Source organism: Cryphonectria parasitica (genome assembly GCF_011745365.1).
Source record: "Cryphonectria parasitica EP155 unplaced genomic scaffold M406scaffold_8, whole genome shotgun sequence".
NCBI classification, from domain to species: Eukaryota; Fungi; Ascomycota; class Sordariomycetes; order Diaporthales; family Cryphonectriaceae; genus Cryphonectria; species Cryphonectria parasitica.
Window position 1 is genome coordinate 3,009,596 of NW_024468916.1, and position 27,277 is coordinate 3,036,872.

A 27,277-nucleotide genomic window follows, 5' to 3' on the forward strand; every position below is an offset into this window, starting at 1 on the left:
TGGCCTGTTGGGTGGGGTATTGAGAATCCAGCGCCTTCAGCCTCCGGGTGATTGTGGTCCGCGTGGATCTGAGTAACAGCCCCGACCGGTATGGACCATGGAGTCACCACTTGAGGTGCTGAGCAGAAGAGCGTTCAGGGCCCGACTGAATGTATGACAATCGTGAGTGTTCAAGAGGGCGCAGTGAAGAAAAAGTAAATCTGACAGCATTCTCGAGACTGCAGCCTCCGCCGTGCGAGGAAATGAGTCTGGTTTCTCGCATGCACAGGGTTGTCACAATGTTGAGATGGACAAACAACTACGATACTTCACGCGCACTTCGTTGGAGGAGTGCATCCCATGGCGAGAACACGCATATTAAGCCCCGAGTCTGCCGTCTTATCAAATCATAAGTATCAGGACGTTCGTATCGATCCTGATTTCACCTCAGGCACGTGTTGGAGCTGGCGTGCGTGGTGGCTTGTCCGCAGGATGGCCGGTGCATTGGGGACCAGATGGCGGAAGGATGCTCATATGCATGAGAATGAGGAGCTCGTGGATCCGATCATCATCATCGGATTCAACACGATCGTATCACAGGCACAAGTACGCCCAATGAGGTTGCCTGTTGAGCGGTCAGACTACCAACCAAAGAGATCTGATTCTTCCTGCAGGCAACTTGGAACCCGGAAGTTTGAACACCGATGCTGAGAAAGAATCGAGGGTTCCACGTGCACCATTCATTACTCAAGGGGCCCAGCTTGACCGATGAGCAAGAAAAACTGGTGGTGTGGGACAAGTGTTGATATCGAGATCCGCTCGAGAGGATGCTACATCACTCTGTACCGTTTCAGCATCCGTTTCTGCATTCACGACCGTTTTCAAGGAAACTAGAAGCGTAGAGAATTAATGATTCAATTATTATTATTTTTCTTCTTTTTTTTTTCTGGGTTCTTTTGCCTCTTCTCCCCCTCTTCCCTATTCCAAGTCTTTCGCCCTGCGTCGTGATGGTGGTTTTGATGAGTTGTCCTGGCATCGCCCTGTCCAGATGACCGCCAAAGCTGCTGAAGTTCATGCAGGTCGCTGCCAGGTGTCAGTCATCCCACCCAGGCCTGCAGCGAGAGGGGACGAATCGACAGCGTACGAGATGACGCTAGGGGCCAAGAGGGTGGTGTAGGGGGAGAGGGGCCCCACGGCACCGGAGCAACGGGATCGGTGGGGCAGCCGTCCTGCTGAGAGGGGTGGTTTGCCTGGTCGATTCATTCTCCTGTCATCCCGTTACTGATTAGGCTGGCTATAGGCTGCGATCTTGGACATGACGGTGAGGCGAGTTCCGTCATACACCATGTGATGGTTTTCACGGAGGCTAAAATCGCGGACGATCCTGCACCCAAACTTTCGGGACACTAGGTACGAGGGATTTATTTATTTACTCATTTATTTATTTATTTATCTTTATCAAAGAGGAAGGCAGTCATTCATCTTGGGTGTGCTCACCGATGTGGTGGTGGTGGGGGTGGACCAGCAAACATCGTTGGCTTCGTTGTCGATGCCGGTTATCAATTCTCACCACCGACAAGATAAGTAGACTATGGTAGTAGGCACGCGCACACCTTGGTGAGGCGATTGCACCATCGCCCTTGCGTAAAACCTGCCAATAGGTAGGAGAATGTCAGGATAGCCTCGCATCGTCCAAGGTGGCTTCTCGCGTTATGAGTCAAAGAGATGCGTTGGACGGAGTATTCGCTATCTTCTCTCGACTCTATCTGAGCACCTCGGCGCCTAAAGCAGGTATGCGGGTGTGCTGCGCGGAATTCCATACCCAATTCAGTAGGTTTTGTCTTTAGAATGATTTTTGTACAGATTCATGTTCAGCATTAGTTTGTTGATCACGAGTGAATAGTTCCCTTTTTCCATAATAATAACAATTATTATTATTATTCTTGAAACACAAAGTAGATCACCTCAATTATCCACAAGTCAGGTTGGTTTTTCTTTTCCCCCTCCTCACCGAACCTCTCCATTGTGGTGTGCAGATCCCCCCTCTTCGATGTCACCTCACCTAGCAATGCCCCTGAGGTTGTCACCCGCCAGGCCGAATGATGCACGTGGCATATGTGCTACATCGATGTTCAGATATAAGACAAAGGGGAAAAAGATACCTCGGAACTTCAGAGTAGCGCGACCTCACAACACTTTGTCTAATATCGAGGATTTGGATTGGGTTCGTGCTCAAGACGAATGATATCATCCTCCTACAGTTGGATAGGGCAGATGAGACCCCCGAGACGCCACAGCAGAGCCTCCCACACCCACTAAAATGGCGCAATGCTCGACTAGGGATCTTGGATAGTAAGATGGACAAAATAAGAAATTGATAAAAAATTTACATATCTCATCTCGAGATCAGATATGTCAATTGCACCACCCTCTAGGCTGATCAGAAGATAATTTTGGGCACTATCATGCTAGGCAGAATACCCTCTTATCTGTCATTGACCACAGCGATATAAGCCAACTTTATAAGGATCTGATGCCGCTTGTCGTCATGTCATGTTTCCACATGACTGGTTCCTGGCGCCGCTGTTCTTGGTCGATCTTCTTCAGCTCTGCTTTCGAGATCAAATCCTTCAAGAAAGAAAAGAAAACACCAGTGAGCTTCGGTCGTCGGCCGTGGGGGCACACAAGAACACCAGGTTTCGTTGTGTCTGCTGATGACTAGTGCCGTGTGGATGCCCTGCTTTATGATGGACGGATCAAAGCAAGCCTCGTCTGGCTCAGGTGTGCCGATATGACGTTGCTGCGTTAAAAAGATATGCAGTGTGTTACTATCACCTGCCCAGGCGAAGCAGCGAGTCGAGATACGGAAATACAAGAATGAATGAACTAATTTCACTATCATAGTACTATTGTACTGGAGAACACTACTCTTCAATGCGCAGCGGCCATGATCTGCTTCTGCCTAACCTCCGAATCCTCCAACGCAGACTCGATGTGGTCATTCATCCTGTCTTTCACAGGCCGCAAGAAACAGGCCACCACAGCATTCACCGCAACTACAACAGCGATGGCGATCCACACATACTTCCAAGAATAGGTGTTCGCATCCTCAAAGGCGCTCAGACACGCCGGGATGAGCTGTGCCGGCAGGCCCTGGATCATGGCCAGCGCCTGTGGGGGGTTGGCGGCGCTGAAGGCCGCGAGGACCTGGGGCAGTAACTCGGAGACGTTGAGCTGGGCTGCGCCGAGGACAGCTGCCACGTCGGTAGGGAGAACCTGGTCCATTTTGTTGTTGTAGATTGCTGTGAAGATCGTGATGCCGATAATGCCGCCAAAAGCGCGAGCGGAAATGCTGAGGGTGCCGGCTGTGCCGAGCAGGAATGAAGGTACGGACAGCGACAGTGCAGCAACTTTGTGAGAAGAGTTAGATTGTGTGGTTCTGTGTGTGTCTTTTTGCACGGTAAAGAAAATGGCTCACCAGGAATAACTGTAGTGACGGCGGTTCCAGCGCCGAAGAGAGCAGAGAATGCAAAGAGCCAGTTGAGGCGGTTTGGGTTCAGCAACGCCATCAGGCCTATACAAAACAAGTTAATACACACACTTTCCTTTGTCAATGGCAGAGAGTAGATGGAGATGGACGAACCTGTGAATAGACTGCACCATGCTAGTGCAATGACGAGAAGCAGCCTGTACCGCTGAAGTTTGCTCATGATATATCCTGCTGGGAGGCACCCAAAGGCGGAGATGGCCAGGTACGGCATCAGATACTCCGCCACCTTCAGTGTATCTGAGTTGAAGACGATGGCAATCTGCTGGGCCAGAAGAACATTGACACCGAGAAGCAGCATTCCTATAATAACCGACAAGTTAGAATCCTATCTTATCTCAGAGCATGAAAATATAGGGGGAAATGATGTCGAGCGAACTGTAGGGAGATTCCATCGCCAGGAGAATAAAGAAAAGCTCACCATCAATTGCACACACGAAGAGAAGGATGGGGAAATTCCGGTTGACGAAGAGACGGTGGTCAAATATTCCCTCAGATGTGCCGTATGCTTCGTATAGACCAAACCCAATGAGCCCAACACAGCCGACGATGAGAGACGCCATAACCTGCTTGGAGTTCCAGGCATATGTTGTGCCGCCCCACGTAAGAGCAATCAGCAGGGAGGCCAGAGACCCTGTGAAGATTACAATGCCGATGTAGTCGACCTTGGCCAAGAAGCTGCGCGCGCTCGAGTTCTGGCGGCGGAGACCGGTGGGAGGCGGGTGGTAAAAGACCAGAACAAGTAGACTCGTGCAGCCATAGACGCACGCATTCAGATAGTACGACCAGCGCCAACCCTGATTGTATTTCTTAACAAAGTCTCCTGCTGCCAGAGTGCCGGCTACGACAGCAATGGAGGCCAAAGTCATGACGAAACCTTGAACCTTGGGGCGATGTTTGTTCGGGGACACTTCGAGTGCAGTGGGAACACCGATGATCTGGAAAAAGGAAAGAGGAACAAGAACAGTCAGCGATGTGTTGCATAGATCGCAAGTACCAGCAAGATGAATACACATACGCAGCCAGCATTTGCGAGACCGGTCAACACCTGTCCGGCGATGATTGTCATGGTGCTTTTCGCGGATCCAGCGACCACGGCCCCAACAACACCTATTGCCGCTGCCGAGACGATGAACCATTTCTTGCCAAACCTGTCACTGAGAAATCCCTAGGTAGTTTGACAACGTGTTAAAAAGTCTGGCTGGGTCCATTTGTCATGCAATTTGCGAGACAGCAAGGCTGGACTTACAAAAATAGGCCCAAAAGCGAGGGTAAGGAGAAAGTTGGCATTGGCAATCCATGACGACGCGGCTGAATCGCCGAGACTGGCAATCTCGGAGCGTATGACGGTGTTTGTCTGAGCAAGCAGTTGGATGAGCACACATTTTGTACCTCTCGAAATAAGCATCAAGCGTGCCAATATTATGTGGACTCACTGTGTTCGATATAGCAGCACACACATTCCCCATAGCCAGGGCAAAGATTGCTGCCAGTGTCCTCCAGTGCACCCGGTATTCTGACGAAGGCTCGAATTCGCTTGCGAGGGCGGACGCGTGAGCCTCATGGATTTCCTGGTGCTCCCGGTGGGTAGACCCAGGCATCGATTTCTCTTCGTCCATGATAGTCCTTGGTGGTCTGTCAACTGTCTGGTCAATTGCTGCTGCCTCTGTGTAGTTGCCGGAACACGTAATGCACTATCAATGAAGCTACCGATGATGGAGGGAAAGATCAAGGAAACATCACTTCCACGGGAGATTGAAAGAGAAGAAAAAGAGAGAAGGGAGCAGGCTGGTGGACTATCCAGATACACAAACCAGGCAAATAAAGTACGACGCGAGTCTCACTTTGCCCGTCAAACCCCTTTCCTTCTCGCAACAACACGCATTGCCGCCTTTCAGCCCTTATGAGTGACATGGGGAAGTGGACCCTAGTGGCCAACGCTACCCCGTGGGGGAGACGGAGAAGAGGATCCAGCAGAATGGAACGCTAGACCAGCGGCTTTTCCGAGTCGACGGCGCCCATGGTAATACCAGCCTTCCGGAGAGGCTAGGCCCCCTTGCGCAGACGCAAACTAGGCTTTTCCGGCTGCGGAGCTCTTTGTTGTTTACTCATCTATTACCTTGTCCATATACTGTAGAACAAGTACTACCGTAACACAACAAACAAACGCCGGTTTGAACACCAAAGCTTGTGGCGTCTCCAAGTGAGCCTCGTGAGTATTCTTAGCCGTGCACTGTTACGCCTAACTTCTGATGAGCTCCTGATGGAGTGAAACTGCCGTAGATGGCATCCGAAGTCTTGACACAATCCAGCATCTTCGGGCAGCACAACTGATTAAGTCATCAGTGCTCATGTTTAAGTAAACAAGTAAGTATAATCACCACCTATGGCACATTAACGCGGGATATCCGGACGAGAAACAGCCTACAGGACGAGATGGATCAGAGTGGTATTGAGCAGGGATTCGAAATCTACAGGGTATGCATCTCAGTAAAAATGGATATGCCTCTTAAGAGGGGCAAGAGAGAGACAACAGTCTGCGATTGGCAAGAGAATAAAGGAAGCAGGGAGGCATCGTGAACAGCTGACCCATCAGAATAACATCGACCCTCCCTCAAACGCACAGACCTGTCTGCCGTGTCAGTGAGAGAATGGTCTAGCCTTGTACCTCAGATCCATCTCTGGTGTTCCGGCTGGGGGCACGTCCACGACATCGGGGTTCAAATAAAAAGACGGGTCACCACCCCCTGTAAGACAAACGCTGAATCCATTGCCCAGCCAGCGTAGACGATTTTGGTCTTTGGCCTCAAAGTCAAAGTCCTCCCAGCGCGGTGCCCTGAGGGCCTCTAGCAGATGCAACATACTTCCCGGCCAGAGGGCTGAAATGCGTCCCCCCGTGCCGCCCTCGGTCTTGTACCAGCTCTTGCATTCGTCCATATACACAGTCCTCTTGAAATACTCTCCAACAAGGTCGGAAAAGTCCTCTACCCTCGCTTTCTTAGGCGCCATCGTGAGATAGTCCTCCTTTTGCAGCTTGCGGATGCATTTGATGATGTAGTCTCCCTCGGCTTCCAGGACTGGGTTCAGAGACCCAGCGGCGATGCCTGAGTTTGGTCCGAGCATCATGAAGTAGTTTGGAAAGCCGTCCACCGCTAGCGATAGGTAGCTCTTGGGGAATGGCGCGAACTTGTCCGCAATGGTCACGCCGTTTCTGCCGACCACCGTAAAGCCAGGGATACACGAGGTATCGAAGCCGGTTGCGCAGACGAGGACATCGGCATCTATTTGTCGCCCTTCCACTACCAGGCCAGTTTTGTTGATTACCTCAATATTCCTGGTAACGAGGTTGACGTTGGGCTCGCACAGGGCCTCTAGATAACCCGGACCAGGGGTGATCCTGCGACAGCCCACACCAAACGGCGGCGAGAAAACGTCAAGCAGGTCAGGCCTGTTCAAGAGTCTGTCCTGAGTCACTTTCGAAAACGTCTCTATGAATGTTCTTTGCATGTCGGAGCCGGTGAGGGAGGAGAAGTGGACGAAGTTGCCGTCATCGTCGAGTAGCTTTCTGAATTTGAGGTACGCTTCATCACTTTCCTCCCATTCTGCTTTGCGCTCATCCGAGACTGCGTTGTGGAAGTCAGCAAAAGAAGCAGAAGGCCGTATACTCGGATTCTCCTAAAGAGGCCGGACAACTAAAATCGCTCACTTTCCAAGTCCTTTGTATCCCATCCCATCTGGCCCATGATGTAGTCTCCGAACCGGTTTATGATCCAGGTCTTGTTTCGAACAAAGACGTGAAGCTGAGCGCCGTCAACTTTCTGCAGCTCTGGAACGATCTGGATGGAACTGGAACCGCCACCTATCACGGCAATCTTCTTGTTGCGGAAGTCGTACCTATTTTACGGTCAGGCCGCGTCTCATCAAGATAATAGCGCGCCGCTTACTTTTCGTTCCATGCTGAAGAGTGCATTTTCTCTCCTTCGAAATCATCGATTCCTGGGATCTGTGGCCACTTTGTCTTGTTCAGGGACCCACGGGCGGTCACCACAATGTCCACGGTCTCCACAATGTCCTCTTTGGTGTCCAGGCGGTGGACAGTCACGCGCCTGGAGTCAGAGTCAGTGAAAGCTTCAACTTTGCAACCATTACACACGTTGAACAGCGAGTGCGTTTTTGCAAGATCTACCCACCATTGTTTGAGACTTTCCACCCAAGTACAGTCAACGACTTCATGGTGCAGCTGAACAAACCTCTTCGCCCCATACTTCTCAGCCACGCCATCGATGTACTTGCAGATCTCTGTTGAGGTGGCGTAAAAGCCGGACCAGGCTTTGTTCGGTTCGAAGGTGAACTGATACGAATGGGCTTTATTGGACCAAACAGTGAGCGCCAGATGATATCGGGCGCGGCATCTGCTCACAATTACTCACCTGGTATGTCACAAGCGCAGCCGGGATACCTGTTCTCCCACCACGTGCCGCCGATGCCGCCATTCTTCTCATAGATCTTGAAGTCGATGTTTCGTAGACGCTGAGGGATTCTGATGCCAAGGTAGACGCCCGAGAGGCCAGCTCCGATGACCCTCACCTTCAGTGGCCGTTCGTTCTCGATGGGCTCCTCTTTGCAACGGAAGGGGGCTCCGGCCTCTCCGGAGATAGAGTCCCCCACCATCTCTACACGACGAGATCTTGAATACAATCTGATCAACGAAGTTGCTTGGGCCTGTTGATTCGGATGTCGAAACATGTAATCATTGCGGTCAACAGTTGTGGTACACACTGTTTCAATGTATCATTTTCAAATGAAAATAAATGGCAGATAACAGCGGACCCCGCATTCCACGGTCTGGGCATGCATGTACGACACGATCCACTCAACGGACAGCTTTACCGACTCGGAATGTCGGTTTCAGTCTACTGCGAGGGCGGCCCCCAAAGGGCGTTCGTGTGCAAGGAAATCATTTTTAGCGTTGTCAAAAGCTCGCTAACATCATTCGGTAGTCTTGAACAGCAACAAAAGAGAGAGGTTGATGGGAAGATGTGAACGTCAGGGGTTCCTCGCTTGACAGCCTCGCAATACTAATCGATTATGATGATAATTTCTGCTTGTGCCCACCTTTACCCATTCTAAATAATCAATAAATCTACCATATATTTGATGAATATTTGGCATCTGAGCTTGTTGGAGAATATTCTCTCCTTTCTTCTGTCTTGCTCTTTTTCTTTTTTGTCCATCATCATAAAATGGTTTGCCATGAAAACAACGATCAACGGCCGTATGATTGTCAAACACTCTCTACGCTACATGCTACCTTTTAATTACTTATATCAGAAAATGACCATGATGAGGATGCATAATGTCAGCATGCTAAATAGATTACAGCTTAGAAAGATATCGAATCCGAAATCAAGGTTCATGAGAGAACATACAAATTCGCGGACACGCCTCAGTCTTCTTCAAGTGGCAATATAATTCAAACATAGCAGCGCTCATTTCAGTCGGTGGTTCAGAACTAATTTGAGATACTTTAGTCATGACCCAAAAGAAACACTTATCATGAGTTCTGAAAGTGCTGAATTCTATTTGAAGGTCTTGGTGTGATTTCCAAGGTCATAGTATGTGATAAATGGTCAAGGCCATTGCCTTCGCAACCGCTGCTAAATGTGTCCGGTGGGCCAATACTGAGGAGGCCAGTGTGCTTGTTGGCTCTGAGGTGCCTGCCGTGTACATTTTGTTTTTCGAAACCGGACTTCGTTGTTGAATCCACTTACAGGATCGACTTCATCTGAGTGAGTCAACATTTGGAATCACACTCGTCCTGTCACCACCTCTTGGTCAGCTTCGCGGAATTCGGCAGACTCAAAAAGAAATTGACAATTCAGACTCGAGGTAGGTTGGGTGACATGCAGCCTACTTCAATCTGTCCTCTTGACATATCTGGCTAGTTAACGTAGGGTTGTACTTCTGATCATGTTACGCTTCAGGTGTCTCGTTGCCAATTGAATAACAAGGCTGTGGGAACGGCAGCGGGGCATCAGGGTCCCACACCTCCCTACAGACACGGCAGAGAGATAATCGATTGGGCAAAAATCCAAACTATTTGGGAACTGCTGACGTGTTAAATTGCTTATTTGCATCAGTTTGGGCGTTCAGTCATTCCCAAAATGCAACTCTGCCTGCCAATATCAAGAGACAAACTGTCCGGGTGGTCTGTCCCGGTGAGCTCTAGGTTTCTTTCGCAATTTCTGAGACTTGCTACTTACTTGTACAGCTACATTTGGGTTGGAGATTTTTATTTATTTATATATTCCTCGACATCAAGTCTTTCGTCCAGTTGTACTGGAGCTCTAATATTCATGTCTGTAGTATTGATATGGTTGGCGAGAACAGGTTATTCTGGCTCTTGCTACCTTGGATTGCAAGTGAGTTGCCATGCACTGTGCTCGAACACATTAGTTACCTTTCATACGCATCTGCATGAGGATCTCGAATAGTTCAGGAGACCCAACCGCGTCTATCTTCGGCCCTTTTATCCCGACCAAGCAGAAGTGGCTTGCAGACGTGCTAAAGGATGGGTAGCAATCGCTTAGAGGCTTGATAGCTCGAAAAGTCCAGCGCGAGTACGGAGCAAAGGAAAATTGCTCGTAGATGCAGATCCGGACCCGATTTTCAAGTGTGCTGAGCCTTACAAGTATCCCCATCACCCAGGTTTGCAGGATGTTTAGCACATAATGTGCATTATTGAATGCTATATTCTCTCAGGCTGCTCAGTTGAATAGCTTCCAAATTGTTACGCAATACCTTGAAACCGTCATTCATTACCGAATTATAAAATGGGCACACGCAACGGCAAATCCGAGTTGGTGGAGGGAATCTGCAATGGACTCATTGAATATGACTTTGAAGGAGTTCGCACAAGATTCTTACCCGAAGATGTGATTCACAATCTCATCAACGAAGCTTCTGTCAGGAATGAACTCAATTCTAAGGCCCGTTGTCTCGTGCAATCTCTCACCAGTCGAGGACCTGATGAACTCACAAAGTTTATCACGAATTCGAAAGACCCTGCGAAAAAGGTGTTCGCAGCTGCGATTCTTGCAAACATCAAAGATCAAGAACTGAGGAATTCAATGCGCGGCTTCAGGGACAAGAAGTTCACTGACAAAGACCTCCCTCTCCGAGAAGGGAGCGACATCCTTGAGAAGCGAAGCTATGATTTGTTCCAGGAAAAACAATTCCAAGTCTCTGCACACATTTTCACAGAGCCTGAGTGCGAAAAAGATTTCAGGGTCAAATTAAACACGTTCAGTATCTTTCCCTTCGAAGAAGTTGAGTCCAAAATTGGAGCTGGTGCATTCAGTAAAGTCTACAAAGTTCGGATACACAAGTCGCATCAAACAGTCAGTCATCTAAGCATGGGTACAGAATCATTGCTGATGTGTCCTCAGTTTCATGAAAAACAAGAGTGGTTTGCAATCAAGTCCATCACGGCTGACAGCCTGGACTGTAAGGCTACCGAGTCTGCGTTCAACCAAGAGGCGCAAGCCCTCTACGAGACGAGTCAGCTCAAGCACCCGAATATAGTCCGAGCATTTGCAGCAATAAGCAGGGGGAAGGGACGCTATTTCCTATTCGAATGGGCAAACAAGGGCAGTCTAGATGACTTCTACAAGTCAAAGGAGCCGGAATTGAGCCGCGGATACATCCGCAATATTGTTTCACAGCTCCTAGGATTAGCTAACGCCATACGCCGTCTTCATCATTTCGGAGGCGGAGAGTCATATCGCCATGGCGACTTGAAGCCGGCCAACATTCTCTGCTTCGGCGACGACAATGATAGCATTGGACGTTGGAAAATCAGTGACTTAGGGTTAGCGAAGCATCATATGGAAGTCACGGCTCTGCGAGGTCCAACGCAAACGAGACACAGCACGATACGCTATGAAGCACCAGAAACGACAACTTTACAGCAGGGAGGGAGGTCTCGCCAATACGACATGTGGTCCCTGGGCTGTATCACTCTGGAGCTGATAGTCTGGTTGCTGTATGGACACAAAGGCCGCGATGCCTTCAACCAAGACATTGGGGATAACAGCTATTACGAAGTCCACGACACGGGCGCTGTCGTTCATCCAAGCGTGAAGTTCTGGATGGACCATATCCAGGAAAATGACCCGGAGTGCAGTTGTGAATCTTCTGCTCTGCGCGATCTGCTGGGAATGGTTAATAAGAAACTGATTGTTGTCGCTGTCAATCCAGGTTCGAACACATCTGAAGAGTATTCAGTCAACACTTCCGAACACCCCGTCACCGTCACGGTAATGCAACCAGACAGCGGTGGTCCAGTCCAGCAGCAGTCATACCGGAGCACTGCGAAAGACTTCGATAATGCGCTGCGTAATATGACTAATCAACACCAGGATCATGATGATCCCTATTGGTTCACCGGAGCTAGAAGAGACCAAGTCCAGCGCCCTGTAATCCCCAAGCAGAGACAGAGACACGGAACTTATCTTAAGGTCGCCGATGCCATGAAGCCACCTCCGCGACAAAGGGAACCAGGCCTCCAACCGTCCCATGTAAGGAGAAACTATTCAATAGGGTCATCTTTTTGCTGATTCAGATATTTTCAGACTGTGCGTACGTGTCGCTGTCGACTCTAAGCCCCTTGGCTGACATTGGAAGCATCAATATTAGGGATCCTCACAAGACGTATGTCGACAGCCCCAACATTGTTTCAACGAGCTCCTACTAACCAAGTGTGTAGTATGTAAGACACCACTGCATTTACTGAGAGGCTGACAAACAAGCACCTAACAAGATCAATTCTTTCAATAGAAGGTAAGCCTGAAAGTTGCCCATCCCTTTATTTACCTTGGACTTTTTTAACGAATTCTGTTCTCCGAGGGGGGGAAATGCTAATATCATATTTAACAGCATGTAAGTTGGACCAGAAAATGCTTGCACGGGAGTATGTGAATTGCTGAGGCCTGAGCTGACTTATATTGTTTTCACAGCCGGTGAGAATCCAATTTGGTTGACCTACCATTACTGCTGCTGATTCGAAGGTCAGCCCGTATGTATCCCTTTTACATATAGACACGAGCAGTTCGCTGACAGATATTAGTTGAACATTGACGTCTGGAAATTTGAAATCGACAATACTTTTGCCAAAGAGACTCTCCGCAGGATTTCCTTGGTCGATTCAGAGCCTGTGGCCTCCCAAAAGCCCGCACAACTATGTCCAAAATGTAGCAAGATGAAATTCTGGGAACCTGCCTTCAAAATTGAAGAAAGAGCGCTTGATTTGGAAACTCAGTCCACAGAATGCGACTTCTGCCGACTTCGGTTGGAGGTCTGTCCGAATAACGCGTCTGAACGTAAGAAAGACAGTCTCCAGATTCGATTTGATCTGGAAGACAGCGTCTTCAAGTTGGCACCACACAACAAGCCTGTGCTTTCACTTCTCAGGAAACCGAAGAGTGGTACGTCAGCACAGAGGCAAACACACATTCAGCATTAATTCCTGACTCAGGACTAGAACTGGCACCCGTGTCGATGTCGAACATCCAGATTGGTGTGTCCCAACTTGCCAAAACTGGAAGCAAGGCACAACTTGAGATAATCAGACAATGGCTGGAGCATTGCGACAAAAACCACTCAGAATGTTGCCCTGCTGCCCTCTCAACCAGCGGCTTCTCCATCCCGACCCGGCTCGTCGATGTGGGAGAGCCACAATGTCCTTCAATCAAGCTCGTCAAGACGAAACCAGGCGACCAGATGAGATACATTGCATTGTCACATCAATGGGGGAAACTGAAGCACTTTTGTACCACGATGCAGAATATTGAGCATCACAGAGACAAGATCAACATGCACGAACTTCCAAGTACATTTCGCGATGCAGTGAATGTAACAAGGGGGCTGGGCATCCGTTATATATGGATTGACTCGATTTGCATCATTCAAGGAGCGGACGGCGATTTCCACCAAGAAGCTCCGAAGATGGAGGGAGTGTTCAGCTCAGCGTATGTGGTGTTGGCAGCGAGCTCGAGCGATGGGCAGAATGATGGGTTTCTCAAGGAGCGTGGAAGTCGGCAATGCATCAGGATCCTACACGAGAACATGCCGGACTTTTACATCGGTCATTTTATTGACGACTTCACCAAGGACGTCATAGACAGCCCGCTGAATAAACGCGGGTGGGTGCTTCAGGAACGAGCCTTAGCTCGCAGGACAATCTACTTCACACATACTCAGACATATTGGGAGTGTGGACAAGGAGTGCATTGTGAGACTTTCAGGAAGATGCATAAGTGAGTTCTCCGTTTGGACTTTAAGAAAAGCTTCTTGGCCAGTTGTTTCTAATACAAGATCTAACCAGCGAATTGTCATCATTCATTGGCGACCCAAATTTCCCAATGGTAGCCCTCAAATCCACACGCGGTGCTCGGATTCGGTTGTTCCAGAACTTGTACAGACAGTACTCTCGCCTTGATTTCACAAGGGACTACGACCGCCCTCTTGCAATCGCCGGGCTCGAGAAAAGGCTAATTCAGGCCTTCAATACGTCTGGAGGATTCGGTATCTTCGACGATGGGCGCGGTCTGCTCCGACGAAGCCTCTTGTGGTATCGCAGCAGCATCGACACACCCCTTAAACTCATTCAGTTTCCGAATGACTGGAAGTTGAAGGTGCCCAGTTGGTCCTGGATGGCCTATCAGGGGGGGATTGAGTACCTTGAATTGCCCTTCCAGGGGGTGGACTGGCTATTAGAGGAGATGACGCCGCCATGGTGCACGTCCGAGACTACATCTACCTGGCGTACAGGAGACGAAGAAGAAGTCCCAGAGCTGCATGCGGTAGCAAGAAGTTTTGATTTGGGCCGTATGGGCAGATCAACAAGAGGAGAGGCCCACGCCATATATGACAGACCTGTGGGCGGGACCAAGCCAAATTCCAGCCATAATTCAGTCAAATGTGTGGTCATGGGCAGGCTAAGGGATCCCGCACAAATCGAGCGAAACCGAAGACATTACGTTCTTTTAGTGAGAGAAGGTATCAGTGGAGGTCAGCGTCAGAGGCGCCCAGTCTGGGAGAGAGTAGGCGTTGGGTACTTACCGGGAGGCTGGATTTCATTGAATGACGACGGCATGGATGTTGTAGTTCGTTAAATCTACCTGTTGTCAACCCCTCAAGTCTCCCTGTATCTTGAGGATTCACAATAAAACTTTCGCCTGACTCAGAGTCCACCGTCTCCGAGAATTCATTTGATCTCACAAGTCTACAGGTCTTGGCGGATGTGGATGATGAATGTCCCTAAAAGCATCAAGAATAAATAGTGTTTAACTTCCGCTTGCTTATATGCCTCAGGGTGACAATATTATCTGAAGTCGCTAATCATGTTTGTTACATAAGCAACAGCTGTCCCTATCCCTTTTGACCAATACCAGAGCATTTCCCAATGCTTGGTCTGTCAGAATGGGGGTTGAAGAGCGAGGCATCACTCGACTGATTCCCGCACGTGCACAGCCTCTTTAGGATTAGCATCGATGATTTTCAGCTGCGGGATACAGAATAACGCAGGTGCTTATCCCCGCCGATAAGAGCCCAACTGGTAACTTTTGTATGCCCAACGCTTTTCCTCTGTGCTCTTAAATACACGATCTGCAGGCACGCAACCATTTTCTGTGCTCTGAGTGTTACCGAAGACTGCCGTGTGGATCAACACAGGGTTGCATCGCAGGGAACCGTCTTCTTTGCACACCTTCCTTTCACGAAACGGACACAGCCCATGTTAGACAGCAGAACGAACACAGCCCATGTCAGACAGTAGGAGGGGGCTGCCCTCGGGCACCCCTACGAACTCTGTGATGCCGCTTCGAAAGATGTACTTGGTGTCTCAAGTTGGTATACGTCGCGATGTCATCACGCGCGACATTTGCCGTTACCTTGGTAGAGACGCTGTTGTTCACCCCGGAACTTTCCTAGTAACTATACGTACCTATAGTAGTCGCGGGGGTTTTTGTGTTTCTTTCTGTGACTGACACGCTGGTGTTTCCGCCCAGTTCTACGACCATGAAACCGACCAACATAAGGAAGCCTACCGCATCGATGCCTCTCAGAAGTTGACTCCTGATATAATACAAAAGCTCAAGAACAATTCCACCCGCTTAGAGCAAGAGGGGTGGGCAAACTCTAGTGGAGACTCCGAGTCCCACCGGTCCAGAGGTGCATACAGCCCTCCCTCATACCCTGGAAGAGATGCTCCCGGCTACAGTGGCAGCTATGAATCCGCATACAATCATGAGGAATACGCGATACAGTCCTTGGCAGGATACAGCAACATTTCAAACTCTTCACAAAGCCAGAGTCAGTACCCTCAGAGTCAGACGGATTATGGAGTTGCACGTAAATCTCGTCCTGTACACTCTCGAAGCAAAGCGCCCAGCCATAGCAGCAGCCATGGATCCTCATACCATCAGCAGGAATACGCAGTACAGCTCTTAGCAGGATACAGCGATATTCCAACCTTTTCGCAAGACCAACATCAATACTCTCAGAGTCAGACAGATTATGGAGTTGTACCCAAATCTCGTCTCTTACACTCTAGAAGGAATGCTCCTGGCTTTAGCGGCAGCCATGGATCCGGATACAACATTGCCCTGCACTCTTCACAAGGTCAGAGCCTGGATTCCCAAGATGATCCACTGCAGGATATGCCTCTAGCTACCATGGCCGATGGGGATCACAAACGGTGGCAGCACAATCAAGACAGGATGAGGGACTTGCCAAACATTCCGGATTGACCAGGAAAGAGAAGCTTTGTTTCGGTTTATCAAGGTTACATATTAGTTTATCGGCCAGAATAAAGTACTTGTTTGACTTTTGAGCTGAAGTTATATGCTATTCATGAATACAATTACTGGAATACACGTGGATAGATTGAGAACCTTATTTCTTTTCTTTTCCGTTGAAACCCATCTTACCCAAAGACGCGAGTGATTCAGCTCCGTTAAGGGGCCCAAATACAGCAATGAGCGCTCATATTTCGCGCCATCTGCAAACCAATAACAAAAGCTAGACTTTTATGATATTCTAGCCAGGAAATTTTGACCGAGCCCAGCCCCAAGCCCTTATGATGTGCCAGCTCATCCAGCTTAGCAATGTAGCTAGAATAGACATCAACCTCGGAGTCAACCAGCACAAGATAGACAATCCTTCCCAGATCAACCAAAACAAGATGATGTTTTCATATTCTTCTGTTTTTCCTTTATCCGATTCTTGATTCCCATCTGACCCGATCCCATCATCAGATCTTGCCTCCGGCGCCGCTCCAGGGATAGCTACGAGATCGCTAGCGCTACTTGCGCCGCTGCTTCTGAGGTCTTCGTCAGGCTCACCGGGAGGCTCACTAGGAGATTCATCGATCTGTTCGTCTCTAGGCCCTGTCGACAAAGTCTCTGTAGCATTCTGATTAATAGCCAAATGTGCGTGTCGATGACCGGGAGCAGTTAGGTTCCCGGAACCCTGATGGGGTGCTTCTGGAATAGGGGCACCATCTGAAGTTCCATAACCGGCTTGGTCTTCGCGTTGTTCAGAGCTCGAGGATGCCCAAGACCACCTGAACGTCTTAGGCCAGCTTAGCATCCAGGATGGGACCGGAACGAGCAAAATCGTTAAGAAAAATGCCAAAAAGTCGACATTGCGGTGGCTGTAGCTTCGAAATTTGAACAGACCGCATAGGTTTCCCGCTTCTCTTGGCGTCTTCTCAATGTACCCATCAGCGCCTACATGCAACGCATCCTCTCCGCTGGCGATGCTCCAGGCGTCGAACTGTATACGTGCCAGGGATGTTTCAAATAGCAACTTTGCCTCATCAACCCACTTTGTCGTATCAGAAGTCAGTAAATGTCTATCGAAATTTCGATCACCAAGCAAGCCGACAGGAGACTGCAGATTCTCACATGATTTTCGGGTAATGCGGCCGATGTAAACTGCGAGACCTTCTCTTGTGCAATAAGAGCCGATCCCAATCGCTTGGCTATGGAATCGTACGTGTTCGAGGCATTAAGCGCGAGATCCATGAGCCAGTATGCAGGTGGGAGGCCAGATATACGGTTGTCCCTCGACCAGCGCTTCTGCCCATCAGGGGACCGGAATTCCTAGCCGCCGATTAGTATCCAGTAAATGGAATTGGAGTAGAACGGAGAGTCATGGCTTGGATTACAAGGTTGGGAATTGAAAACAAAATCTTTCTGGACTAACATAACTATCACTGCAGACCAACACTCGGTACCTCGGGTCCGACTTATAGTACCAGAGACTGCCATCGATATCGATGTCGTTGTCCGTTGGGAAAATCGGATCCGTGCTGGGTTTGACAAATAATATTCGCAGTGACGAAATGAACATAATCGTCAAAGAATATCCTTCCATTGTGTTGGAGCGCAGGCCTTCCAGTGGCGTCCAGTAATTTGAAGTTGGCGACTTGGCTGGATCCCATGTATAGGCCCTAGTTCCGTGTCAATCTTCCCAGTAATGAACCTGACGCCATCCCCTTGAGAATATACTCACTCGACATTGTAAGCTGGCAATCGAATGTTGAAGGGATTCCCGGTACTAGAGAAGGTCGACTCCTTGACGTTTTCGCCGTCATGGATTTGACCATAGTAATAATCGAAGACCGTGGAGCCATTCACATCTTTGCTGCGCACGTAAGGAGAGCCAATGCTCAGGGGTGTGCATGTTGAGGATCGGCGAAACTTGTAAGTCTCCTCAGGTGGAGCGTTGATGCCGAGCAGACTTGCGTCTACGAGACCTGTGTCGAATGTAACAGCTTGCGTGCCTTTCATGCAGAGATTCCGGTCTTTGAACGGACACTCATAAGTCCACGATGACGTACTGAAGCTGATGTTGGGCTGATAGAAAAAGTTGCAGAACATGGACTGAAACGCGTGCGGTGGGCTGTAGCAGCTCTTGGCGTAATCTCCTGCCCGAGACTCTTTCCCACGATCGAAAACGTCGTGCCGCGAAGCAGCGCCGTCCCCTGAGTTGTCACTGTCAAATTCCCAGACACCACAGCGCGGAGAGTACCACAAAGCAACTCCATCCGTCATCACTTTTGCGGCGAAGACACCTCCAATGACACGACCGATCCACAGTGCCACCAAGATTATATAGACGAGGATGAGAGGCACGAAGTGGTATCCGCTCGTTTGGCGGCTTGCCTTCCGTAGAGGCTGAAAGAATTCGCGAACGCCGCCGACATCCTTTGTCTGTTCCAGGAAATCTCTGGCTGATGGCTGTTGCTTATGGCGCAACAGGCTTTGACTTTCAGGATCCTGTTTCGTGCGCCTTCGTACTTGACTTGCCCAGTCTATGAATCGTGCTGCATTTATTATGAGAAATAAGCCTATCTTGAAAAGATACGGGCCCGAGATAGCGAGAACAACGCCTAGAGTCGTCGTTAAAATGGAAGCCCAATGTTCTTCCAAGAGCAGCTTCCACTCTGTTTTTTGTTAGTACAGTAGAGACCGGGCTCAATGCTGAATGCGCGGATTCCTTACGGTTTGAGTTGAAATCCCACCACAGACCCGTTTTGACATTTTGCTGGGAAAGAAAAGGACTCGACTCCATGTCTCTGGGCAAGTAGTTATAGATTTCTTTTTCTTCATCCGAGCCCTGTCGTTTGTATGTGCTCAGGACGAGATATTCCGATGTGAGAAATCTTAAATGCGGCTGAAACTGCGTGTCACGTGAATAAGCACTTGTTATAATTATTGGTTATCACAGGGCCTCTCAAACTGCCAGGTGGCTAGGGGAATGTTATCTTGGCTGTCAGTACGGACTCAAACTCTTCCGGGTTATTTGCTCGCTCTGATAGGCAGCAGTCATCTTCCACGACTCCTTTCCAGCTCGTTTCCACGTTGCATATTCCCGAGACTTGGAAATTCGTGAAAACCTAGGACTTAGCGGTGGCTTTTTATCTGAGCATGGAAGTCCGGAAGTCGTTTTGTCTGCGGTAGTTATGTCCCCGGTTTTTCCCAAGCTGAGTATCATGACCAGTGTGTCTGTGGCGCAAGCTCGGAATGGTATCTTTTTTTGGCCGCCAAGGTTGATGGCAGCCAGAGTATATGGCCCTTACGGCAGAGATCCAGAATGGCCTCAAGGGCGACAGATACTGACCTCAGATTATTATTATTCATACGAAGGCAGAGAAGGCTGACCTGTGACCACGGAGGAGAATTTACTACGCCCGCCGACTCAACAGGTGGCCAGACTGGTAAAGCCCTTTTCGTATAGGACCGGTCACGGCGTCTACTTGAGGCGGTTAATAAAATACGTACGAGGCGAGCACCGCCAGAAGCCGCCTGCGATCAAGCTCTTGCGTTGTTCTTAGAGATCCTCACGTCTCTAGCTTCGGCCGTGGAAGAAGCATTGGGCGCAGAAATGAGCCGCACCAAACACGGCTCCCACCAGTTTGCCTTCAGCAAGAATGAGGTCCTCATGGCATCGCCATGGGAGTTCAACATCCCCTTTTCGCGTGCTATGCTCTTGGTAAAGTTGGAACTCGTTCTGTTGGGACCTCTACACCCGTTCGTATCGCAGAGGCCAGGCATGTCGCAGCACAACCACGCGAAAACGAGAGGGACTATGGCGGCGAGCGCGGTACAGTATTGGCCTTCGAGCAGGCGCGGGAACTCGTTTGGATGCGCGAGGACGATGCAAGCTCACGATGGAGCGACTACGAAAATCCATGTGGGAGTTGGATGTTTCTCGAGGGGGAAGAGAGGGGGAGGGAGATGAAGGCCAATGGGACGTGGGTTGAACCGTCGAGGAAAGGCGTGCTAGAGTTGCCTGTGAAGAGCTTCTCAAAGGTTTCTAGACCTTCTTCAAGGCGACGCCAGAACTGGCAGAGGACCTGGAATGCTGGAGATGGTATTTTGGCAATTGATAAGAAAAGAGGATCGAGAAGAAGTAGTCACCGGAACCAATAGTGGGCTGCTCAGTGCTAAGATAAATAAATGGGTGGTGGTGTCATTCTCTGTACTTGGATCTTGCGGGGCTGTGATCGCTGTACAGGGGGGACCCTACTGTAATCTAGGTAGTCTAGCGCTAGCGTGAGGCTCGCCTGAACCCTTGTCGAAGCTCGTCAAGAATGAATCATATTCAGTCATCATCCGCCATATTTGACGACGACAACAGCAACGACATCAACAACACGTGTACACTTCTTCCCACTCGGTTTTTTATAAGTAGGAGGGGAAAGACTTGCTGTTGCACATACGATACCATCCACCAGCTTCATCAGACAACTCATCTCGCACGCTCAACATCCTGTATCGGAGGTCTTTCGTTCTCTTGCCTTGATTAGAAGAGTTAAGCTTATTTGGATGAGCGCCGCATCGTTGGAGCCTCAACAAACCACCCAGACCAGCATCATGATCTCCGCCACCAGCCGTCCAGAAGGTGCACCAAGCCAGCCACAAGCTGTGACAGCACCACCAGCCTCTCGTGTTGTCGTCAAGCCCGTCCCCAAGGCGCAGCACGACGATCCTCGAACCTACCAGCTCAACCAGCTGCGGAAACGGTACTCACCAAAAGAGTCCACTGTGGACAATGGAGCTGCCACATCGCTGGTTTTTAAGCTGGCGCCGTCAGATCCAGACTTCCCCTTCGAGCTGGACCACCTAGAGTGCGACCTCAGGGTGCCCAAGAACTATCCCAAGGAGGGCTCACCCCCGAGACTGACCGTCTTGAACAAGGACATGCCTCGAGGTTTTGCCATCAATGTCGAGAAGGGTTGGAGTCAGCTCGTGGAAGAGAGGAAAGGAGCAACACTTCTGGCGCTGACGAATGCTCTGGACAAGCACCTTGAGGCCTTTCTCTCGGAGCAAAAGGCTGAGACGGTCAAGGTCACCATCTATAAGGACACCAGGCATATCAGCGCCGCTGCTCCCGATGTGCCCCAGCTGACTTCTCAATCGGCGTCATCTGGGCCCGTGTCTGTGCCTGTCAGTGTTCCTGTAGCGCCTAGCAGACCCTTTACACAAGAAGAGACATACACGAAGGAGCAGATTGCCGAGGCGAAGGCTAGGCGGGCCCAGGAAACGAGGCAGATCGAGACGCGGATGGGTCGGCTTTCTCACTACCATAAATCGAGCGACGGCATAGTCTACACGTTATCACTTGAACCGAAGCGCCGCTCAGAACTTCCCGCCGGCCTGCGTGGTGTCAACTCGCTGCAGCTGATCGTGCCAATCCTGTACCCGCTACAGCCACTGCGCATCTTGCTCAACGACGCCGACTCCGAAGATGCCGAGCCTGTTGAGGAGCTATTCGCTGAGAAGGCGAGAGAAAAGAAGGAGCTGACGCTGATGAGCCACGTCAATCTGCTGACCCAGAGCATCCACGTCCTGGCCAAGCAGGCACAGTCTCGCCAAAAGTCTGTAAAGCCAGTCGCTCAGGACGCAGAGGAGGCGACTGCTACCGTCTCCACTGAAGATGATGCTGCCAAGATATCAGATGCCATCGAGACTGGGAAGGGCAATGTGCAAGTCATCCCTCGGCCTCCCGAATGGTACACGGACGCCGAGGCCGACCACACGGGCGAGGACTCGTATGAGTCCACAGACTCATCAGAAGACGAAGAGGGAGGCGCCGCTGTGTCTCCTGAGCAGCAGCCCTCTGCATCGAGCCTACCGTCGCAAACATCCGAGCGGGGAACAGCCATATCATTCCCCTCGGTTGAGCTTCACGGTATCGAACTGCTTCAGGTCTCGATTCTCTCGATCGGCGTGAAGTGCGATCGCTGCAAGACCATCAACGAAATCGGTGGTCTCAAGCCCAACACCGCCAAAACGAACGAGTCCTGCCGCAAGTGCGCCACGCCATTTACGGTCACGTTCCGCCCCGAGCTCGTCCACGCCAGCTCCACACGAGCCGGCTTTCTCGATGCTACGGGCTGTACCGTCTCGGACATGCTCCCGTCCACTTTCATCCCCACGTGCGGCAAGTGCTCGACACCCACGGCGCAGGGCCTCGTCGCCGTGCGGGGAGACACCACGACCAACGTCTGCCGTGAATGCCACGCACGTTTCACCTTCAAGATCCCCGAGGTGAAGTTTCTCGCGTACAGCCCCGGCAGCGGTGTCTTGCCGCCCACTTCTGGGCCCCGGCGCCGCCAGGAGAAGCTTGGTCTACATGCTGGCGAGCCGCTTCCCAACAAGGGCGCGTGCAAGCACTACCGCAAGAGCTACCGCTGGTTCCGGTTCAGCTGCTGCAACAAGGTTTATCCGTGCGACCACTGCCATGAGGAGGCCGAGGACCACATCAACGAGTGGGCGAACCGCATGATCTGCGGCTGGTGCTCGCGGGAGCAGAACTACGCCGTGACCAACTGCACCTTCTGCGGGCGGAGCGTCGTGGGCAGACGCGGGCGAGGCTTCTGGGAGGGCGGCAAGGGCACCAGAGACCAGAGACTCATGTCGAGGAAGGACCCGAGGAAATACAAGAGGATCGGGGGCGTGGAGACGAAGAAGGGCGAGTAGTAGATCAGCACGCACGAGTCTCAACAATATATGACTGAACGGGGACCGATATCATTCCAAGCCAGGAAGAACGGTAATTACCAAACATTTACAAACCTCACAACTATCATGATGCTGTTTCATTCTATCTCAAGACGCAGTTCATTGTTCATGATACTTTTCGCAAATGCAAGAACTTGCCCGAATCTCTACTACTCTTCGTGCCTCCCACTTCAGAGACGGCTCGAGATTCTGCTGACTACCTTTCTCATCTCCTACAAAAAATATGAAGCCGGTTGGTCTCCACTCAAGTTCCTTTGCAGAATGAAATGAACTACTTGCGAACTACAGAGCAAAGCTTCGGCTCCCTTCACTAGCAAACTATGAACAATACATGATGTACAATGCGATGGCCCCGTGGGCCCTACAGCTCCGACTATGTGGTCTAGAACCAATCATAGTTTGATGCACATGCGCAATTAAATACCGTATGCTTGGGTCTTGTGGAGGGTCGCAGGCGAGGGAAGACAAAACTCCTCGGGATGACCTCTCACCTCATCGCTTAGGTATGGGTTACGAAAGGAGACCCCCACGGGTGTGCAAGTGGCTTGCATGCATATATTCATGGTGTGGTATCGCAATGCTTATCGTTCAAAAGGGTTCTCTTGAGGCGGTCTGTCAAATCCTCTGTGCGTCAGCCCATGTTCAGGAGTAATACTGTCAATGTCATTTCAATTACGAGTTGTTATTGTGACTTTACCTGCTTTCCTCCGAGTCACAGTACTTCTCAGGGGCAGACTGGACAAAACAAGATGTATTGGTGGGTAAAGAAAGTTAAGAACACGTCGACATGGTCGTATCGGCTGTTCACCTCCTCACATGCACAATTCCCAATATTTTGCTTCGTGCTCGCTGTCCAGGATGCAAGCTTTTGTCCATCAGCCAATCACGAAGTTGGCCCATCTTTCGGCCTTTCCACCTCTCTCAAAGCTACTCGTACTCGCAATACGGCACAGCGGGACTGGCAATCTTTTCTCTTCTTCGACTCAGCGTATGGGAACAGCGCTGCTGTTGGCAGTTCCGATAGTTCCCGGGGACGTGATGCCTCTCTTCTTTTTACAGGGGATAACAATATGTGTGTCAATTATGGGAAACTGACGGGAAGATCACATCTTCTCTTCCGTCCAGTAACTCAACATAAGAATACAAGTACATATCACATATGAGCGTCTCGTTGACCCTATCTCAAGGCCTGCAGGTGCGTGCAGCGTGACAAAGACAAGGACAGGCTGCAGCAAAAAAAAAAAAAAAAAAAAGAAAAGAAAAGAAAAAGCAACAGCAGCAGCTGTCCGCCCAGTCAGAAATTGACGATTTGGAACCCCATTCACACCTAGGGTATGGGGCCCGAGCCGTTTACGAAAATGCACACCCCACGCAGGACCCCCCATCTCCCCGTGCAGCCGGGTGGCTGAGTGAGCCGGATTCCGGGGAGCCGTCCCATTCGCGGCTCAACTAATTACAAAAAGGGAAGAAAAGGGAAAGAGGGGGGGTATAAAGAAAACGGTGGGAAGGGTGGGTGGTCAGGGTCGCACTCCCACCCGTGTCCGTTCCTTGTGGTGGTGACGGATGACCGGGTTTGAAACGAACATTGACAATGTATCCCCTGACCGGTTTCCAAAAAGGGATTTCTCACCCTCCCAAAGGGCCACCACGTGCAGCATCAACCTTCAGACCGGCTGCAGGGTATGCGGCATGCTCACACCCTCTACTTCTCTTGTTGTTGACCCCCCCCCCTCCCCTTTTCTCCTCTTGGTAACGTACAAGGGAGGCCCGGCACCCCACCTTCTCTGTTCTCTTTCTGTTCATCTTTCACAACCACTTAGTGATGCAAGGAGCCGGATAAAATGAGGAGAGGATGCGCGTTCCGTCAATCAGTTACACCGAACAATGATCCTCTTTTGTCCAGGGAGTAGACAAGTCTTGACTTCTTTTGACCTTTGTCCTGCGTCGCTCGTCTCAGCCCACCTCATCCTTTGCCAACCTGCATAGTCTGCTGTCGTGTAAGATGACCAATCATTATTCCCCCCTCGTTGGAATTTCTGCCCGTCTTTGGTCCCCGTGGGGGTAACAGAGAGTGAGACAGACAGACATGGAGAGTGGTGCGCATCTTGGGACGGTGACGGCCGTCCAGGTTATCGTACATAAGCAATAATTACCTACAGGGTTTCTTTGCTCCGCATTATGTGTCTCGCAACGACAACTCTAGCAACAGCAAAGACCCAGTATGCCCCTGGGTTTAACCGAGATGCTATAGTATACAACCGGAGAAACGGGACGCGAAGCGCTGTGCATGGCCCGCGGGCAAACGTACCCTCAGACAACGGGTGTATATGTGGTTTGGTCCGTTTTGCCGTATCCAGTCTGGTCTGCTTTTACATGCTTGTTCTTGCAGGTGATTGCTTGTGAGAGATGACGACAAGCAATAAAATAGATGGGTGGCACTGAGGTTTTCTCAGAATAGCGGTCAGGATGGATGGCATCAAAGCGGGTCGAGAGCGAGTTGTCAGGCTAGGACGTATTCTTTTCTTCTTCTTTTTCTTCTCCTTTGTCTCTCCTCTGTAATGACTTGTCTCAACTTAACGTTGGTCATGACAACTCTACTGTTGGGCATGGCAATATCATCAGCCAAAACATGCTCACAAGTCGCAACAGATGCTCACGTAAACCTCCATCCATTCAAAATCTGCTACTACATACAAACGTTATTTGTGTTGATCTGCACAATTTGATCATCTCAGCTGCCCCATGGCTGACACGTTGGCGTCAGAGGAGGAATATCAAGACCATAATTGTGGCCCATTTCTTTTCCAGCTACCCATTGGATGCGGAAAGTTAGACGACTTCGTAACAAGTACAACGATCTGAAAACTCTGGGGTACATTGTACCATAACATTGTCGCTGTTTGTTACCGACTTTCTTGACCCTGTCTGGAGCATTATGTGATATTCAAACACATGTAACATGATGTGCGTTGGCTCAACAACTCACACCCCCCTCCTTGGGAACCTCGAATCCACTCAACGATCTCACAAGCTTTGGCTTGCCTATCGGTAAGAAGGGAAGAGAAGGGTGGGGTAAATGAGAGGTACGATCTGCGCTGAATGGACTGGCTTACACAATACCGGTTGACGGCATCCTGCTGACCTGAAGGAGTGGCTCTCATCTCGTGATGGATCAGCCGGGGAGGGGGAAGAGAAAAAAAGACAACACCAGACACTCTACAGTACGCCACGCCGGCTAAAGGTCACGAGACGTGGGCTGACGTCCATACACATGGATATTGTACATATCCGGATCTACCGGCCTACCAGAGATCATCCCGTTCCTCCTGTAATGATACTAGTAGCGAAAGGCGCGCGGGAAACAAGCTGCTTGACTAGTTCCAACTTCCTGCTTCTGCTTAGCCATCATCATCACCTTCACTTGGAGAATCCTGTCTCTCTCTCCACCAAATAATCCATTTCATGAAACGAGAGTCGTCAGACGCGACATGGCCCCCGCCAGGCACTCCCGCCACGGGCACAGCGTATCAAGGCCCGGACCGTCGTAAGATTCGTCACCCTACAAGCACGACGCTCGCTTAGGTCCGGGTCATCCAGTGAGCAAGTAGGACGGCGAGTGCCATTTGTGCAGAGATTACACCATGTCCCAGGAGCGTGGGTTGTGTGGTGACCGTTGAGAGTCTTGTGATGGTGCTGAGGAGGAAAATGGTCAGGCTGCTAAGTGAATTTCTCTTGTGGGTGTTGTTGTTCTCTCGCCCCCAACTCTACACAGTCAGACTCTGCCGCCCTTGTGAGCATGCTTGTCTGAACCCCTTCTCCGTCACCTCAAATCCCCCCAGCGCATTCCTTTTCTTCTTCTGATGGCTGAAGCAATGTTGTTTCTTTTTTCAGACTGACCCAAGGGCTGAACTCAGTTCCGAATCTTCATCCTTCTGTCTGAGACTACTCAGACAGTTGTTGCTCAGGAGTTTCTTCAAGAGCAGCTGTCCACCGTCTCAAACTCCAGGATATCTTCTCCATCTGAGTATGACTACTCCGCGTGGTGTCTTACCTTGCTCGTAGTTATTTCACTTACTCTTCAGCTCTATGAGAACCTGGGGTATGGTACAGTCATGACCCTCTGTATGTGGTACAACAAAGTGTGGGCCTGTCTGTC

The 27,277-nt window shown here is 50.2% G+C and overlaps 7 protein-coding genes across 7 annotated transcripts; 4 read left to right on the forward strand and 3 right to left on the reverse strand.

Moving 5' to 3' along the window:
* Positions 1-2,876: 2,876 nt before the first annotated feature.
* M406DRAFT_282102 (MFS general substrate transporter) lies at positions 2,877-5,109 on the reverse strand. Its single transcript, XM_040918468.1, has 8 exons — positions 4,963-5,109; positions 4,776-4,883; positions 4,545-4,694; positions 3,948-4,464; positions 3,623-3,829; positions 3,458-3,553; positions 3,208-3,389; positions 2,877-3,087 (listed from the first exon to the last, which is right to left on the reverse strand). Exons 1-8 carry the CDS (start codon positions 4,993-4,995, stop codon positions 2,911-2,913), a joined length of 1,470 nt encoding a protein of 489 aa, XP_040772967.1. The 5' UTR covers positions 4,996-5,109; the 3' UTR covers positions 2,877-2,910.
* A 1,057-nt stretch (positions 5,110-6,166) lies between these two features.
* M406DRAFT_266854 (FAD/NAD(P)-binding domain-containing protein) lies at positions 6,167-8,197 on the reverse strand (the record flags this gene model as incomplete). Its single annotated transcript, XM_040917834.1, has 5 exons — positions 6,167-7,149; positions 7,233-7,420; positions 7,471-7,632; positions 7,717-7,891; positions 7,957-8,197. 5 exons carry the CDS (start codon positions 8,195-8,197, stop codon positions 6,167-6,169), a joined length of 1,749 nt encoding a protein of 582 aa, XP_040772968.1.
* A 4,872-nt stretch (positions 8,198-13,069) lies between these two features.
* On the forward strand, positions 13,070-14,806 carry M406DRAFT_295713 (HET-domain-containing protein). Its single transcript, XM_040919207.1, has 2 exons — positions 13,070-13,842; positions 13,911-14,806. Exons 1-2 carry the CDS (start codon positions 13,085-13,087, stop codon positions 14,698-14,700), a joined length of 1,548 nt encoding a protein of 515 aa, XP_040772969.1. The 5' UTR covers positions 13,070-13,084; the 3' UTR covers positions 14,701-14,806.
* A 608-nt stretch (positions 14,807-15,414) lies between these two features.
* Positions 15,415-16,335, forward strand: M406DRAFT_74909 (uncharacterized protein; the record flags this gene model as incomplete). Its single annotated transcript, XM_040925776.1, has 2 exons — positions 15,415-15,516; positions 15,595-16,335. 2 exons carry the CDS (start codon positions 15,415-15,417, stop codon positions 16,333-16,335), a joined length of 843 nt encoding a protein of 280 aa, XP_040772970.1.
* A 289-nt stretch (positions 16,336-16,624) lies between these two features.
* M406DRAFT_74910 (uncharacterized protein) lies at positions 16,625-19,165 on the reverse strand (the record flags this gene model as incomplete). The annotated part of the gene is made up of 5 exons (XM_040925777.1): positions 16,625-17,413; positions 17,494-17,691; positions 17,795-18,041; positions 18,104-19,037; positions 19,096-19,165. The coding sequence occupies 5 exons, from the start codon at positions 19,163-19,165 to the stop codon at positions 16,625-16,627; spliced, it is 2,238 nt and encodes a 745-aa protein (XP_040772971.1).
* Positions 19,166-20,970: 1,805 nt separating this feature from the next.
* On the forward strand, positions 20,971-23,079 carry M406DRAFT_334032 (uncharacterized protein; the record flags this gene model as incomplete). The annotated part of the gene is made up of 1 exon (XM_040920896.1): positions 20,971-23,079. The coding sequence occupies one exon, from the start codon at positions 20,971-20,973 to the stop codon at positions 23,077-23,079; it is 2,109 nt and encodes a 702-aa protein (XP_040772972.1).
* A 791-nt stretch (positions 23,080-23,870) lies between these two features.
* M406DRAFT_74912 (uncharacterized protein) lies at positions 23,871-24,574 on the forward strand (the record flags this gene model as incomplete). The annotated part of the gene is made up of 2 exons (XM_040925778.1): positions 23,871-24,193; positions 24,376-24,574. The coding sequence occupies 2 exons, from the start codon at positions 23,871-23,873 to the stop codon at positions 24,572-24,574; spliced, it is 522 nt and encodes a 173-aa protein (XP_040772973.1).
* Positions 24,575-27,277: the final 2,703 nt, after the last annotated feature.

Coding starts and splice junctions, on each gene's coding strand:
- M406DRAFT_282102 (XM_040918468.1), bottom strand. CDS start 4,995: ATGGGGAATGTGTGTGCTGCTATATCGAACACA. Junction 3,390..3,457: donor CGTCACTACAGTTATTCCTG/GTGAGCCATTTT, acceptor CTTCTCACAAAG/TTGCTGCACTGTCGCTGTCC. Junction 3,088..3,207: donor TCGGCGCAGCCCAGCTCAAC/GTCTCCGAGTTA, acceptor AGCGCCTTTGAG/GATGCGAACACCTATTCTTG.
- M406DRAFT_295713 (XM_040919207.1), top strand. CDS start 13,085: ATGTCGAACATCCAGATTGGTGTGTCCCAACTTGCCAAAACTGGAAGC. Junction 13,843..13,910: donor ACTTTCAGGAAGATGCATAA/GTGAGTTCTCCG, acceptor AGATCTAACCAG/CGAATTGTCATCATTCATTG.